At 37.4% G+C, this 17,675-nt stretch overlaps 2 protein-coding genes across 4 annotated transcripts; one reads left to right on the top strand and one right to left on the bottom strand.

Annotated features, from left to right (window-relative positions):
* The first annotated feature begins 501 nt into the window (after positions 1-501).
* On the top strand, positions 502-7,576 carry LOC146313595 (uncharacterized). Its single transcript, XM_084739601.1, has 2 exons — positions 502-1,020; positions 5,502-7,576. The coding sequence occupies exons 1-2, from the start codon at positions 849-851 to the stop codon at positions 6,977-6,979; spliced, it is 1,650 nt and encodes a 549-aa protein (XP_084595727.1). The 5' UTR covers positions 502-848; the 3' UTR covers positions 6,980-7,576.
* Positions 7,577-10,310: 2,734 nt separating this feature from the next.
* Positions 10,311-17,437, bottom strand: LOC146313594 (uncharacterized). Of its 3 annotated transcripts, none has more exons than XM_084739627.1 (3): positions 16,753-17,437; positions 13,519-13,887; positions 10,311-11,200 (listed from the first exon to the last, which is right to left on the bottom strand). In XM_084739627.1, exons 1-3 carry the CDS (start codon positions 16,889-16,891, stop codon positions 11,103-11,105), a joined length of 606 nt encoding a protein of 201 aa, XP_084595753.1. In that variant the 5' UTR covers positions 16,892-17,437; the 3' UTR covers positions 10,311-11,102. The 3 variants fall into 3 exon arrangements, with proteins under 3 accessions (XP_084595753.1, XP_084595754.1, XP_084595752.1); XM_084739628.1 differs by having other exon boundaries at positions 10,312-11,126; XM_084739626.1 differs by lacking the exon at positions 10,311-11,200 and having other exon boundaries at positions 12,554-13,887.
* Positions 17,438-17,675: the final 238 nt, after the last annotated feature.

Raw genomic sequence — 17,675 nt, 5'->3', positions numbered from 1 at the left:
CAGGTTTGGTTTGTCACCAATTTTGGCATTTTTATTTTTTAATCAGTCCGAGAGGACGACGGTATCAGTGATTGATTAGTGATCAGTCTGCTGTGAGAAGGTCTGTAAGTTTCTCACAGAGAAACACAGACTCTCCTGTTTTACGTATAGGCCTCCTTATACAGTTGTTTAATTTTATAAGTGCATCTGGTTGGTGTCGATGTCATTAACCATCACGTTAGTTTCTGTTGTAATAAACTCCGTCATTAACAACAGTCTCCTCCACACGCAGCTTCTCTGCAGTTGGTCTGTGTGTTTCCTGATCAGATAAACCAGCGCCGGAAAGACTAGAAAAGTTGCGTCAGTTAAAACAGTAACGCCCCGTCAAAATTTAAAATCTATTAATAATTTATTGGTTATAGGTCTGGGTCCGGACTCGCCTGTTGGAGACCTCTGATTTAAGGCAATAATTAAGATTTCGCTTTTATTTTGAAAATCAGCACATAATCGGAAGTAACTCACAAACAGGTGGTTACTCACTATGGGCTAATATTTCCTGTTATGTATGATGGTCGTAACCATCAGATCAAATGGAGTGAAGCAGCACAGCTTGTACGTGTGGATAAACATGCTGAAGTGGATTTTGTGTACAGTTTCAGCTCAGCTCTCCCGTTAGCCAAGAATGCTAAAGGAAGTTAGCTTAGCTGGCTGCAGGAAATAGACGGAGACGGAACTCGGCCTCACAGCGCCGATCAGAGCAGCTTCATTGAAGACCAAACTATTTTTCACAGACAGAGCTGTGTGAATAGACTCTCTAGACCGTTTTAAAGAGGTGTGTCTGGTGGAAAAGTTAGAGCAACTTTGTCAAAATGTCTAAAGTCCAAACTCTGAGAGCTTTTGTCAACCAACGACTGACTGCGGCTGCTGATGAGATATTTGAGCTCTTTGAGAGAACGGTAGCAGAGTACGAGGAGACACTTTGTCGACAGAACAAACTACTGGACGCTATATTCAACCCTGAAGTCCGGTTACACAGAGCAGGTTTGTACAGTTCAATGGCCAATACGTCAGTAAAATATTCAGTGGAATAAAAAAGAGGATGTTTCATGCGTTTGGACCATGGTAACTGTTGTACTGGAATGAAATAATGTGCAGGTGGAAAATAAATCTGTGTACTAAGTTCATCATATCAGAAAATCACAGTCAACCAAGCCACAGTTCTCTCCTTCCTCTCCAATCTTTAATAATAAATAGTACATTATAAATTTTACAGTGTTTCCTCTAGGATTTTTTTCAGCAGCGGGGGCAGGCGTTCCGATTCTCTTCTTAGATAAATATTTCAATAAACTCATCAGAAAAATCAGTCAGTTGTTACATAATGGTGTGTAGATATTAACGTTAGCCTAATACTATCAATTAGTTTACTCACGTTAGCGACACTGAGTTGGCACCGGGCCAAATTAACTTAAACTACCGATAAGTTACGTAACGTTAGCTGGTCATCAACATATTGTGAACGTCTGTTTAACTTGTAAAATCTATGTCGAGTTATCTCAAGCTAATAACTTACGTCTACCTCTTCTCCGGCCGGTAATTCGCTGCTTTATTGTTTATTTGTAATTTGGGAATTCGCTCCTCTGACGCTGCCCTGTCGCCTAGGTGCTTGACGACCGCGCCCCAAACAACGCTAGCATCATGCAAATGAGCACGCGCAAGTATATTTCCATACTGAGCAAGATAGTTATCTGCAGTTTACCTTAGTGCTCGCAAGTACCCGACAGGAGTCTGTTTTGAAAGTGAAGAGATGCGGCGGAGGTGTATTTGCGTCAACAAAAAAAAAAAAAAAAAGAAATTTGAAGGAGTGGCGGCTGGGATTTAGGAGTGGCGGCTGGGATTTAGGAGTGGCACTCCTAAATGAATGTAGAGGAAATACTGATTTTATAATCTTTATTTTTTTATTTATTGTTTCACACATAAAATAGAAGAATACCAACATGTGAAGGAATACAAAAGTACATGTGAGCTGTGGCTAGAGACCTATAAAGGCTTATATTAAAACCACACCCGAGATATGCTAATATGGGGTGCCGTTTGTAAAGTTGCTCATGCTGAAAATAACAGCAACATTTTGTCACATTTAGCTTCAAATCATGTGTAAAAAGTGGTGTGAATTTTTGAAAGTCACTTTTTAGCACATTTAACACAATATTTGTTAACTTTGAAAATTTATTAAATAATTAAATCTAAATCTAAATGTTAAATCTAAATGTTAAATCTAAATCTAAATCTAAATGTTAAATCTAAATCTAAAAGTTAAATCTAAATCTAAATGTTAAATCTAAATGTTAAATCTAAATCTAAAAGTTAAATCTAAATCTAAATGTTAAATCTAAATCTAAACGTTAAATCTAAATCTAAATGTTAAATCTAAATGGTAAATCTAAATGTTAAATCTAAATCTAAAAGTTAAATCTAAATCTAAATGTTAAATCTAAGTCTAAAAGTTAAATCTAAATGTTACGCCTAAATGTTAAATCTAAATGTTAAATCTAAATCTAAATGTTAAATCTAAATGTTAAATCTAAAAGTTAAATCTAAATCTAAATGTTAAATCTAAATCTAAAAGTTAAATCTAAATGTTACGCCTAAATGTTAAATCTAAATGTTGTGGGTGAAACTAAATATTTAGCTAATATGCAAATTTAAGATGCCGGCAACCGGAAGTACCAAATAAAAGCTCGAGGAATGTCAAAGTCTGTTTATAGTGTCAAATAACGAATAAACAACGATCTTTTCTGGAGAAATTGACTCTTGGACATAGATTACAGTGATAATAAGTACCCAAAATAACAAACCCGTTTGGAGAAACTATGTTTTACGAGTACCTTGAGTTTTTAGTGTCACTTTTTTGTGGGACTTATAATCTGTAGCCACTACAGTCAGTCACAAGGGGGCGCACTTTGACTGATCTATCCCCGCCTGCCTCCACCCGGTGCAGTCAGCTGTTGGTCATCCATACCCTGCTAGCATGGAGAAAACATCGGGAGAGCCGTTTTGGTGGCCATTCGCACATTTTCGGCAACCACCACAGGGCCGGTGCCACCACAGGCCGCCTCGGTAAGTGTGTTTTCCAAATCGTACTCGTTTTATTTACACTGCTGGCCCAGCAGCATAAATGGGCATAAACCTCACACCGTGTTGGCCAAGTGGTGCGAGTTAATGAGCTGAAAAACAAGATGTGTAAATGTGAGTTCAAGATTACGTGAAGAAATTCTGAGGAGCAAAGCAGATCATATAGAGCATTAGTTACAGCTAACGGAGGCTACTGTCTCCACTCAGGGCACCAAATTACACTGTAAATTGTTGGCCAGATGGAAATCTGACTCTGTCCCCCATCAGACATGTCACCTCGGCTTACCTGCTCTAACTGTTAGGCTATCGAGAGAGATATAGGAGAGAGAGTAATGCTGATGGTGGTGTGAGGTTTATGCCCATTTATGCTGCTGGGCCAGCAGTGTAAATAAAACAAGTACGCTAACGTTACACATGAAGCGCATTGGTGCACTTCTTACTAATAGAAAATCTGTAAAGTTAGCCTGGATAAGTAATGTTACCCGATGCTACGTGATTTGGAAAACACACTTACCGAGGCGGCCTGTGGTGGCACCGGCCCTGTGGTGGTTGCCGAAAATGTGCGAATGGCCACCAAAACGGCTCTCCCGATGTTTTCTCCATGCTAGCAGGGTATGGATGACCAACAGCTGACTGCACCGGGTGGAGGCAGGCGGGGATAGATCAGTCAAAGTGCGCCCCCTTGTGACTGACTGTAGTGGCTACAGATTATAAGTCCCGCAAAAAAGTGACACTAAAAACTCAAGGTACTCGTAAAATATAGTTTCTCCAAACGGGTTTGTTATTTTGGGTACTTATTATCACTGTAATCTATGTCCAAGAGTCAGTTTCTCCAGAAAAGATCGTTGTTTATTCGTTATTTGACACTATAAACAGACTTTGACATTCCTCGAGCTTTTATTTTGGTACTTCCGGTTGCCGGCATCTTAAATTTGCATATTAGCTAAATATTTAGTTTCACCCACAACATTTAGATTTAACATTTAGGCGTAACATTTAGATTTAACTTTTAGATTTAGATTTAACATTTAGATTTAGATTTAACTTTTAGATTTAACATTTAGATTTAACATTTAGGTGTAACATTTAGATTTAACTTTTAGATTTAGATTTAACATTTAGATTTAGATTTAACATTTAGATTTAACATTTAGATTTAACATTTAGATTTAGATTTAACGTTTAGATTTAGATTTAACATTTAGATTTAGATTTAACTTTTAGATTTAGATTTAACATTTAGATTTAACATTTAGATTTAGATTTAACTTTTAGATTTAGATTTAACATTTAGATTTAGATTTAACTTTTAGATTTAGATTTAACGTTTAGATTTAGATTTAACTTTTAGATTTAGATTTAACATTTAGATTTAACATTTAGATTTAGATTTAACTTTTAGATTTAGATTTAACATTTAGATTTAGATTTAACTTTTAGATTTAGCTTTAACATTTAGATTTACCATTTAGATTTAACATTTAGATTTAGATTTAATTATTTAATAAATTTTCAAAGTTAACAAATATTGTGTTAAATGTGCTAAAAAGTGACTTCCAAAAATTCACACCACTTTTTAATACATGATTTGAAGCTAAATGTGACAAAATGTTGCTGTTATTTTCAGCATGAGCAACTTTACAAACGGCACCCCATATGCTAATGTTAATATACAAACATTACAAAATCACTAATACACATTTAATGTGGAAGTTAAAAATTGCCTGCATAAAATAAATAGAATCACAGTTTGAAAATAGAATTGAGTAGTTATAAATACAAAGAAGCTGGAGTATTTACCATGTTTAAAGTACAGTTTCTAAGAGTGGTGTATGTTCTGTACAGTGGGAGTATTAAGCATGACTGTATTACCTGCCACTGCTGAAATGTACCTGCATTTCACCAGTGGCCTGTAGAGCCAGTGCTTAAAAATATTAGTTATCCCTGTAAAAGAAGGATCTAACTATAAAGAAGGGCATCTTTTCACATATCTCAAGAACTGCTCACCTGATCTTTTTCACACTTGCTGTATTGCTGAGGACCTGAGGGAGTGCCCTGTCGAGTGTGGAGTTGATTGGATGAGCAGTCCTTGAGAATGCTGCAGGCAGCACTTCTGAGGGCCAAACACATTAAAGTCTGATCTGATATGAATAGGGTTTACATGTGTACATAACATGAGCATTGAATCACAGCTGCCTTGATTGCAGTCTTTTCTTTTTTTTGCATTTCTGCTCTGACAAAATTCAAAGTCAACGATATGCTTGTACTATGAATCAGTTTGACTTTTATACATCGTGCAGCATTTATCTACATATTTAAGAATGTAGTGGTGTCAGTGGTTTAATTACAGTTTTCCAAAACATCTTTATGCATGTCATTATTCTCCACAGATATCCAGCTGCTGTTGGTGAGTAAAGAAGAGGTTCTCCCTGAGCAGCAGGAGTGGAACCCCAGTCTAGACCAGGAGGACCCACCAGAGCTGCCACACATTAAAGAGGAACAGGAGGAACTCTGGACCAATCAGGAGGGCGAGCAGCTTCGAGGCTTGAAAGAGGCTGATACCACCAAGTTCACACTCACTCCTGTCCCTGTGAAGAGTGAAGAAGATGAAGAAGAGAAACATCAATCATCACAGTTTCATCAAACACAAACAGAAGAGAACACAGATGCAGAACATTTCAAAACAGAAGCTGATGGAGAGGACTGTGGAGTATCAGAGCTAGCCCGGAATTTCAATCCAGGTAGTAATTTGCAACCAGTTACTGATGATGAGATGTCAGACTCCTCTGAACCTGAGACTAATGACAGTAGTTGTGATTGGGAACCTCCGTCAGGTTTAAACCCACTGCAAATCAATGAAGTACCTGTAAGTGATATGGAATGTAATACTGGAAAAGCACAAATCAGCTCTTCTGAATGTTCTACAAGCTTTGGCCACAAGGGACATCCGCAACAACATGATGGATTCCAAACAGGACTGAAACCATTTAGTTGCTCAGTTTGTGGTAAAAGCTACCATGGGAAGCACTCTTTAAGGGCTCATATGAGACTTCATTCAGGAGCAAAATGTTTCAGCTGCTCAGTTTGTAAAAGAACTTTTCAATGGAAGGCAAATCTTGTGACACACATGAGAATCCACACAGGGGAAAAACCCTTCAGTTGCTCTTTCTGTGGCACAAGATTCACACAAAGCTCCCATTTGACCTCACACTTAAGAGCCCATACGGGAGAAAAACCTTTCACCTGCTCGGTTTGTAAAAAAAGTTTCAGTGACAACAAAACTTGGTCCAAACACAGGAGAATGCATAACCGTTGTTCTTTTTGTGGTAAAACATTTGCACGACATGCACGTCTGAAACAGCATTTGACTGTCCACACAGGGGAGAAACCATTCAGTTGGGGGGAGACTCAGTCAAATTTATGTAATTATGAAAAAACATCAGTTAGCTCCTCTGAATCCACTGCAATGTTTGACAACAAGGGACATCTGCATAACCACAATAAAATCCAAACAGGAGTGAAACCATTTAGTTGCTCAGTTTGTGGTAAAAGATTTGGAGATAATCGAACTTTGAGGCGACACTTGATTGTCCATACAGGGGAAAAACCATTTAGTTGTTCAGTTTGTGGTAAAAGATTCACACAGTGTGGAACTCTGAATCGACACTTGACTGTCCACACAGGGGAGAAACCATTCAGTTGTGGTGTTTGTGAAAAAAGATTTGCACAAAAGGTACATTTGAGACAACACGCAACTGTCCACAGAGGGGAGAAACAATTTAGTTGCAGTGTTTGTAATAAAAGATTCACTCGGCGTGCTCAAATCAAAAAACACAAGTGTGCTGGTGAGAGCAACAGACATAAATGAGGCTGCAGAGATGCTTGTTGAGCCACTTTTTCCCTACAGGAATGAATGAGGGCAAGACTTATCAACCATGTTCAGTTCTAAACTGTGATACACATTTGATAAGTCATGTGTCATTTTATCTTTTCAACCAAGAGTGACGTTAGTTACATTATTAGTTTAATTCCATTTGTGTTTACATTAGTACACATATTCATTGATTTAACACACACAGCCTTTCAGTAACTATTATATTGTGATCTCAGCTGATCTACACACTTTATGGCTGACTGAAGTAAAGTTATTGCTTCTCAGCAAAGAAGAGTGGAAACAATCAAAACTCAAATATGATGATATTGTTATCTGTTAAATCTTACACTAGTTCATACTTCAATATAATCAATGTATCGCCCAACCCTAATGAAGATTTTTTAACTACATTTTTTGGGAGTATAGATGTCATTCTTCAGTGTCACCTGGATACAAACAATACATCATCAATATATCTACACAATTTCAATTTTGTGCAAATATTTATTTTTCTCAGGGTTCAAAACAAATAAATTGGTGCAATTAGGCATACAGATAGAACCCATGCTCAAACTTATTCCAAAGACTTGAACATGTGCAAGCAATGTTGAGAAGGTCTCTGCACACCTGAAATGTCTGACAGGTGCGTCGGAAGAAAAAGTTCAATTTGAAAAAAAGTTAGCAGACTCCCGCACACTGTCTCGCTTTCTAGTGATTTATTGAATATCCGACGTTTCGGTCCAAACGACCTTCATCAGGTATACCTGCTAACTTTTTTTCAAAGACTTGAACATGGAAATCAACATTAAACTTGAAATTGTTATGTTTCATGACAGGAGTGGCTAAATTAATGATAAATTTATCAATCATAACCAAGTACCTAACTCATAGTATGTCTCCCTCTAGCCCTATGCTCTCCAAATATGGGAACTTCTGCTTCCAAAAAAACCCCCCAAGATAGTAACATGTTTAGATGACTCAAGACTTCAAAATGACTTCAAACCCACCATCACAGTGGGTTTACACTTGCTTGCACAGCACTATGGTCAACATTTGATGTTTGTAAATGTGAATTATAAATTAAATGAATGACAAACCTCCTAATAAAACAACTGATTCCTAATTTAATTTGAGTTCTGGTTTTGATTTTGAGCTTGCATTATGTGTAAAACATCAACAGCTGATTCTTAAATTCCTTAAACTGTATTTGTGTTATTTGGGTCAAATCATAAGTCTTCACAGTTCAACAGGTGGCGTGTTGGATTAACCCAGTTGCCTTTAAAGCATACGTTCAGATATTTCAAGTCTGTCTCCATACAGTTCTAAGATGCCATATGTATGTTGAGAGAGTGGTTGATTGCCAGAATCATTCTTCAAGTGCATATCTTCATCCTAGAAGATATTATTACAATTGTTTTGTTGTAGCAACCCTCTAAAGTGATTCTTAAGATGTATCTCTCCACCCAGGCTCGTAAAACATAAAGAAAGAGTTTTATACAAAACAGACTGTAATTTTGGAAGATCCTGACTTGATTTGTCTAACTCAGACTGCTGAGGCTGGACTTCATAACAGTTTTTTTGTGTACTGTTAATTTTGACTCTGTCTCTTCCACTCTTCTTGCTGTCATTTTTGTCTTATGTGATTTTTGTCTTATGTCTTTTTAAGTGGTTTACTTCTTTTTTATAGTTTTATGCTTTTTTCGTCTAGTTATAGCTTTTATGTCATTTTCATCTTGTTTTGTCCTCTTAAGTTGTTTTCATCTTGCAGTAAAACTAAAGTAACAAGCCTGTTTTGAAAATGGAAGAAAAAGTAGTTTTGTTAGTTTTGTTAAAATTTAGCAAGTAAAAGTAAAATGTTGAAAGAAAAATAAATACTCAAGTAAAGTACAGATACCTGACAAATCTACCTAATCTAAGTACAGTAACAAAGTATTTCCCACCTCTGCTTATATTCATCATTCACAACACAAAATTTCTCATTTAAGGGAAATGGCCTCAAATAGTTGAAAAATGAAAGTAATAAAAATGCTTATGAATTAATAATGGAAGTGATGATGGATGGATGTGAATTGAAAAATTGATATGATTAACTTTACTGACATTTATAATCAGCTGCATTGTGTTGCTGTCTACCATTCCTCATATACAACACCTGCTGACGATTAACTATCGATTACAACAAGAAATCTTTGTTACTTCTGTTCAAAAAGTCAATCAAAAACCACAGCCACTGGCATGTTCAGATAAAAAAAATGCAGTGGCTGTGGTTCTTGGCTGACATGTTGGGTGGAAAAAATCATTTTGATGGCTGGATTTGCAGGGCAGCATAATGGTGAGCACGGTCACCCCACTGCAAGGAGGTTCTGAGTTCAAATCCCCCAGCTGGCCTAGGAGGCTCGGGAGTTGGTGGCAAGGCCAGGACCTTTCTGTGCAGAGTTAGCATGGTTTGTGTGGGGGGTTCTTTCTGGCAGTGGGGGACAGTAAGAAAGTACATTTACTTGAGTATTTGTTGTTTTTGGAAACGTATGACTTTCACACCACTACATTTCAAAGACAAATATTTTACTTTTGACTCCACTAGATTTCTAGGAAGGTTGTCATTACTTGTTATTTTTAGGTTAAGCATAGCTTTGAAGTAATTTGTTCCTATTTTCTCTTTTCTAAAATGCAATTGGTTACACACTGTGTACCTCACAGAAAGAAACCAATCATAATACCCACTCTCAACTAGGACTGATGTAAAAGTGGAAATGCATCATCCAGGTGTGCTCTGTAACAGGCACAAGGAAGCTCTTCCTCTTTCATTCAAACAAAACTCAGTAATGGCGACAGCAGGAGAAAGACAAAATTAAATCTCAAGATGTTATTATAATTAGAAAAAGAGAAATAATTCCAATTAGGCTTTTAATGTTTGATTGTTTTTAACAAAGTGAAAAATACTTCATAATTAATGTATATACTGCCCCTGAAGCCTTGGAGAACTCCTTACAGTTGGCTTCAATCTAATTTTATGCAGTGATTTTAATTCAATTACATCAGAAAATGACAATAGCTGACCTTCTTATTTTTGATTGCATTTTTATGCTGAAGTTTTTATAGGTGTTTATACAGGCTTTGTGTAGCAGAGTGGCTCTACAAGCAAGTCCGTGCATCATTAGGTGGTTTCAGAGTTACAAGGTTCTGTAAATGCACTGTGCAAACAACACAGCACTGTAGTGATATTAGAAAATGTACTTTGTAATTTGTACTTTTGAATAATTTTTAAAAGCAAGTACTCTAGTACTTTAACTTAAGTAAAATTTTGCCTGAGCAACTTTCACTTGTAGTTGAGTAATATTTGACCAGGAGTATCCATACTTTGACTCAAGTACCACAGCTTTCCAGGTACTCCAGCTTCCACTCAAAAATAAGCAGGTTAATTTATAATGCAATTGTTCGTAGGTGTGAATGTGAGCATGGCTGGTTGTTTGTCTCTATGTGTCAGCCCTACAATAAACTGGCAATTTATCCAGGGTGTACCCAGCCTCTCACCCACTATCAGTTAGGATATGCTCCCCCATGACCTGTCAGGATGAGTGGTTACGGACAATGGATCTATCTAACATGTTTTTGGGAAGGAAAGAGAAAAAATTTACCCAAGTTCCTGTGACAACATGATGCATATAGTCTGTGCAGCTGTAATTATATTACATGGCTTCATGACGTCTTCCCTCAGCTGAGAATCTATATTGCTCATAAAGAACATCAACAGGAAAATAATTAGTTAAAGAGCAGTACTTTTTACAGCTGATTTAAACTGAAATTCAGAATCTGCTCAAGATCAGGTTATTGTTCAGCATAAATTATCATGGCCATCTGGCCAGGATAAAAGAGAACCACCGTCATGACACTATGACTATGCTAACGCACTAATCTTACTTCACAAAACACCCCTCTGGCCTTTCCCAGACCCAAAATTGCAATCCTGCCTGAATTTGTTTGTACCCTCTTAATTTGATGCCGTATCACACCATCCATCCCCACAAATCCCAGGCAGCCTCTTCTCACCCTGGGAGTTGACTACCATCCATCCTCAGGGGAGGTAGGTTTCCTGGGTCTTGGATGATTTTGAATCCCCTCACCAGCTGGATGTAGATTCAACCTGTGCAGAAGGCAGATTGACCAAAGTGTCAGTAAGGCATCCCATCCTCGTTACCAAATTGTTGTGGAAATTACCTGCAATAAAGTGAATTCAAAGACATTAGTTCTTTCAGAGCTTTATTGCAGCTGTTTGTATGCATGTAGGGCTCATGCCTTCCAAAGACAAAAGACCAAATAATAAAATTACACTCCACTTTTACAGATAGATCCATCTCTCGTTCCCTCAAGAAAACAAGCACTTCTAGCAAGCCTCATCTTTCTTCATTTCCAATTCACCTGTTTGAGAGTGAAAAGTCACATGGATAGGAGGCTGTTTTGATTTTATGATCTCTGCACACAGACGGTCACACAGACTGACCTGTATGCAGAGGAGATGAGACACGGATCCCATTTTAACATATTATTGACATAATATAAAATATATGAAGTAAACTTAGGAATAATGTAAGCAGTAATATGGAATTTCCACCACATACACTGTCTGTCACATCGTATTTTTACCATGTATAAACATGATTTCAATTGAATTAAGAAAACTTTATAACTGTTCGTATCAGGCAAAAACACTGCCCACAATATTATTCCTGAAATCTACTGCTAATTAAAATGATAAATACCTTTTTAAGAATATGTTGGTCCCTTTCTAACACAAATACAATGTAAGAGATGGGAGTCAAGATCCACAGTACTAAAAAAAATGCTTTAGGGGGAAGTTATTCTGAAACTTTAACAGTCTGAGTTAAACAAATCAAATGGGGATATTCCAATGTTACAGTTGTTTTTGAACAAAACTATCTCTTTATGTTTTTACAAACTGTTTTCTTGCTGAGCCGGGGTGGGGGTGAGGGGATATATCTTGGTTGTTGCTTTACGGCTTGTTGCCACAACAAAACAACTGCAATAAATTTACACACAAGTGTCAGGATGAAGATATCCAAGGTTCGACATTAGCCATGGTTCAAGGGCCCATGACACAAAATTATTCTGTTAGCCACTAAATATTCCATGTTGATGGCTCCCTGTCCCCAGACTATGAGTCTTCAACAACACAATGATACAGTTCCACAAACATTCCAATTCTTTCACTTATTTTAGTTCAACATTCTATGAAAACAGTGCATACCACCACCTACTGTATTTGTTGCTGGTTAGCTTTTTCTGGACTGTTTTTCAATAAGTTTACATGTGAGCCACAAACAAGTAATTTGGCCACCAAATGTAGGGGCTTGGTGCCCTGTGCTTGAAAATATTAGCAGCTATCCCGGATACCTAATCTGAATCCATCCTTTAAAGACAACTGCTTAATGCAACTCATCAGCTGTGTAAAAACAAACGTGAAAACAAAGTTTGTCTAAAGACTAGTGATTTGACTGAAATAAAATCTTCAAATCTTCATCTTCATGATCAATTTAAGACCAGGAGAGCCCATTAAATTAAAAATATGTGTTATATTGGGGTAAGTCATGTCATTTCCTTTGTAATTCTCATTTTAAAACAAAAATATTGCCCATAGTGCTGTGTCGGCGGCATAAAACACATTAAATAAGACAATATAAATTAATTTGAAAAATGAATACATGTAATACCAAAAAGCAAAAACACAAATAAAAGCTGTTAAAATTATCACGTGGCTTCATCTTAGCTGAAAAGATGTATCACAGTCTTGAACTGATCAGTGTTGAGCCCTCAGTATTACAATCCTAAGGGGAAAAAAATGGCTCAATTATTATCTCTGTCGCTTCATTTACTTCCGCTGCTCTCACCAACACACTTGTGTTTTTTGAAAATGTCAAGCCGACTGAACCTTTTATCACAAATGCTACAACTGAATGGTTTCTCCCCTGTGTGGACAGTCAAGTGTCGTCTAAGAGTTACATGTTGTGCGAATCTTTTACCACAAACTGAACAACTGAATGGTTTCTCCCCGGTGTGGATAAGCAAGTGTTGTGTCAAATTTGTCTTTTGTGTAAATCTTGTACCACAGAAAGAACAGCTGAAGGGTTTCTCCCCAGTGTGGATTCTCATGTGGTCCACAACCTGTCCTCTCCATTGAAAAGTTTTTTCACAAACAGAGCAGCTGAAACGTTTTCCCTCTGAATGAAGTCTCATATGAGTCGTTAAGGACTTCTTCCGGTGGTATATTTTACTACAAAATGAGCAACTGAATGATTTAACTCCTGTTTGGTTTCCATCGTGTTTGTGTAGATCTTCCTTATGGCCACAGCTTGAAGCACATTCAGAGGAGCTGATTAATGTTTTCCCATAATTACAATCCATATCACTTGCAGGTACTTCACTGTTTTGTAGAGGTTTTAAACCTGACTGGGGCTGCCAATCACAACTACTATCATCAGTCTCAGATTCAGAGGAGGAGTGTGATGTCTCATGAGTACCTGCTTGTAAATGGCTATCTGGATTTAAGGTCCTGGCTGGTTCTGATGCTCCACAGTCCTCTCCATCAGCTTCTGTTTTCAAATGCTCTGCATGTCTGTTCTCCTCAGTGTGTCTTTGATGAAGCTGCGAAGACTGAGGTTTCTCTTCTTCATCATCTTCACTCTTCACATGGACAGGAGTGAATGTGAGCTTAGTAATATCAGCCTCTTCCAGCACTCGAAGCCGCTCTCCCTCCTGACTGGTCAAGAGTTCCTCCTGTTCCTCTTTAATGTGTGGCAGCTCTAGTGGGTCCTCCTGGTCCAGACTGGGGCTCCACTCCTGCTGCTCAGGGGGAACCTCTTCTTTGCTCACCGACAGCTGCTGGACGTCTATAGAGAATAGTGAAATACATACACAATTTTAATTTCCACTTATCATGTAATCCACCGACACCACCACCAAATTGAGGACAAATGTTGCACAGTTTGTGTAATACATTTACCAAAACTTAGAACACAACACTTTTGTTTCACTCCCATTTTCATATGTTGAAGTAAAGCATTTAAGATCATTTATTACAGAGCACTTCCCCCTTTGCCAAGACAATCCATCCACCTGACATGTGTGGCATATTATGATACAAATTAAACAGCAGGACTGTTTCACAGGTGGACCCACAGAGGTCACTCTAAAATGTGCATTTTTTTTCTTGAAAAAAGACAAGAAAAAACACAGACCTATGGCCATTTCACACAGAACTACAGATTAGGCCTGGGTGATAAAACAAAACTATATATCAGCAAAAGACATCATAAATAGCAAAAAGAAAATAGTTCCATAAAATGTTTGATAGTTTCACTTAAATGTAGAGATGGACGGATGATATCGAAGTTTCAAAGCTTGTCTCACTCCTGCGAAGTGCACTGTTGAATTAAGAATATCACGACTGATGACATCTGAGTTTCAAACATCACTGAGCTGCTTTTTCTCTTCTCTCAGTGTTTACTGATTGTTACTCTTAATGTTTAAGTAATGAGATAGTTCTGTGGGCAGGTCATTGAGTGAGACTCTGTTATATGTATTATAGTATACTATAACTGTATAGTGTAGCAAACACTATTACATAGTGCATTATTGTTGTTAGTATTAGTATTATTATTATTACTACGGTGGTGACTACTGACAGAGAGATGCGGCTACATCAGAGCCCAAGTGCATTTTAGGATTAATTTAACAATAATCACCTTTAACACTAAACTACCTTTGCCAGTTCCACCTCTGGAGTAATTTCATCACCTGTGTTAAAAGTGTGCACCACTGCTGTTAACTTTACATAATAAATCATTTAACAGAGTTATTCTGCTGTTTTGTACATTCTGTACACTTCATCAGTCATGTCTGAGACAGAAATGGCGTTACAAACTGTCTGTAATTCGTTTTACGAAGTGAAATAATGAAATAACTAAATGTCATAACCAGTTTAAGTTTTAAATCAAAATACTGTCAAGTTCAGTGTAAGGTTGACAGCAATTAGTTATTGAAATTTAATGTGTGTTTATTTGTTTCTAATTGTAAATCTGCTCATTGTTTATTGATTGTTTCTATTTTAGTTTTTTTTCTGTTTGTTTAGCTTTTTCTACCTATATACCAGGGGTCCCCAAATGGCGGACCGCGGTCCGAGTCCAGACCCACACGCCGTCCTATACGGACCCGGACCTATAACCAATAAATTATTAATAGATTTTAAATTTTGACGGGACGCTTCTATTTTAACTGGCGCAACTTTTCTAGTCTTTCCGGCGCTGGTTTAGCTGATCAGGAAACACACAGACCAACTGCAGAGAAGCTGCGTGTGGAGGAGACTGTTGTTAATGACGAGTTTATTACAACAGAAACTAACGTGATGGTTAATGACATCGACATCAACCAGATGCTCTTATAAAATGAAACAACCGTATAAGGAGGCCTATACGTAAAACAGGAGAGTCTGTGTTTCTCTGTGAGAAACTTTCAGATCTTCTCACAGCAGAGTGAACAGGTGAGGGAGGAGAGGAGGGCAGACTGATCACTAATCAATCACTGATACCGTCGTCCTCTCAGACTGATTAAAAAATAAAAATGCCAAAATTGGTGACAAACCAAACCTGGATGTCCACACAAATAAAGTCTTTGTGTGAAACACTGCAGAGTGTAACATCATGCTGTTTAAAGACAGTCTGCTGTCATTAGTTTGACAGAGAGAGAGAGAGAGAGAGAGAGAGACAGAGAGGGTCATGTCTAGAAGGGAACCCTAGACCCGCGAAAGATCGCCCGAGTTTGATTATTTTAGTAGAAATAACGAACACAAATCTCGCGAGAGTGCAAATAAAGAGTTACCTTCTAGACACGACCGAAAAAGATGCGCAGCTCTAAAAATAGAAAATCATGTCATGGTGCCGATGTTTTTAATGTGGCGGGCCGCCATGAATAAAACACTATTCACTGATCCACAGAGAGTCACTGAAACACTGATCACTGACCTGCTGTGATGGAAAAAATACTCACATTCTTTATTTAGGTATTTTTACATTGTGGTATTAGTGTTTTTACCTAATTACAATTTTAAAATTGTGCATGTTATTGTTTCCTTTTTTGAAAAATCAACATTTTTATTGCTGTTGTTGTACTTTAATGGTATTCTTATCGCTATTTGTATTTATTTTTTTATTTTTTTTATTACTAAATACAGACCTGCAAACTCATAAGAGGAGAAAAAGGTGGCATATTAGTAAACCAGTTCCCGGCAGAATAATCAATAGATTATACTTAAATTTTACTGGTTCAGCCCACTTGAGAAAGTTAGACATTATGATGTTCCGGACCTTTGCTTTAGGAAATTTTCTCTAACTGGACCTCTTTGAATTTTAATTGAATACCCCTGCTATATACATATCCAAATAAATAAATAAAATCATATATGCATCAGAGGTCCAGTATTTTCCTTAAAAGGCATCTGACAAGGTGTCTAATAAACAGAGTAGAAATTACTAACTTTAAATTTTGAATATATTTTAAGGAAAATTTGGGCACAGCAGTCACTGAATTTAAAAAAAAAAAAAATGGTTGGATCAATCAACAAATTAACCATTTAAAAAAAAATTGTTCAGTGCAGCCATAATTGACTGTTTTGCATATGACAAGAGAGATTTTGGACTCTTTTAGGGGAAGCTGGTTTCTCTGCAGTTTAAAGTGAGATGAAATGAAACTGTACAAACCTGTTATGTGTAGACTATGTTGTCGACAAAATGTCTCCTCGTACTCTGCTATCGTTCTTTCAAACAGCTCAAATATCTCTTCAGCAGCCGCAGTCAGTCGCTGGTTGACAAAAGCTCTCAGAGTTTGGACTTTGGACATGTTGACAAACTCACAGCAACTTTTCCTCCAGAGACACTCAGTTTGGTCAGTTGAACAGTTCGGTCACTTTGATGTGCGCTGTTCTGATGAAGAAGTTCACCTTCAACCCCGTCTGCTTCCAGCTAGCCAGCTAGGTTAGCTTCATTAACTTCGTAGGACACCAGGAGTTGATGCAGATGTTAAACGTTTACAAAAAACGGGAACCGCACAGTCTATTCAGACAGCTCTACGTGGTCATTGCGGCTCCGTGAAAAGTACTTTTTAGTCTCTATTGAAGCTGCTCCAAACAGCGCTGTGAGGCCGAGCTCCGTCTCCGTCTATTTCCTGCAGCAGGCTAAGCTAACTTTCTTTAGCATTCCTGACCAACAGAAGAACAGTTTGAGCTGAAACGTCACACAGTTTATACAACGTCCACCTCAACAAGTTTATCCACACATACAGACTCTGCTGCCTCACTCCCACTGAATCATATGGTAACGATCGTAATACGTAACGGAAAAGTTAACGTTAGCATGTTAGCCACGGTCAGTTCCATTACCACTTCCTCTTTTTCTTGTTTTGGATTCATGACGGTTTGCAGCCGTTACTTACAAGGAGCATACCGCCACCTACTGTATGGAGTCATAGGAGTGCCAGAAAAAGAATAAATATGTTAAAGAATAAGAAAATAAATGTTTAACTATAAAGATAAATAAAGAATACATAAATGTAGAAATATTAAGATATAGCATGTAAGACTAATTATAAGCATTTCATTTATGTGTTCAATAACTTTCAATAATTT

This window comes from Lutjanus erythropterus, chromosome 16 (genome assembly GCF_056507025.1).
Source record: "Lutjanus erythropterus isolate fLutEry1 chromosome 16, fLutEry1.hap2, whole genome shotgun sequence".
NCBI classification, from domain to species: Eukaryota; Metazoa; Chordata; class Actinopteri; order Lutjaniformes; family Lutjanidae; genus Lutjanus; species Lutjanus erythropterus.
This window is presented reverse-complemented; position numbering and strand designations above follow the sequence as displayed.

Bases quoted from the DNA above. Each gene is read 5' to 3' on its own strand.
- LOC146313595 (XM_084739601.1), top strand. From the start codon at position 849: ATGTCTAAAGTCCAAACTCTGAGAGCTTTTGTCAACCAACGACTGACT. The intron at 1,021-5,501 runs GTTTGTACAGTT...TATTCTCCACAG, and splicing joins AGTCCGGTTACACAGAGCAG to ATATCCAGCTGCTGTTGGTG.
- LOC146313594 (XM_084739626.1), bottom strand. From the start codon at position 16,891: ATGTCCAAAGTCCAAACTCTGAGAGCTTTTGTCAACCAGCGACTGACT. The intron at 13,888-16,752 runs GTTTGTACAGTT...TATTCTCTATAG, and splicing joins ACATAGTCTACACATAACAG to ACGTCCAGCAGCTGTCGGTG.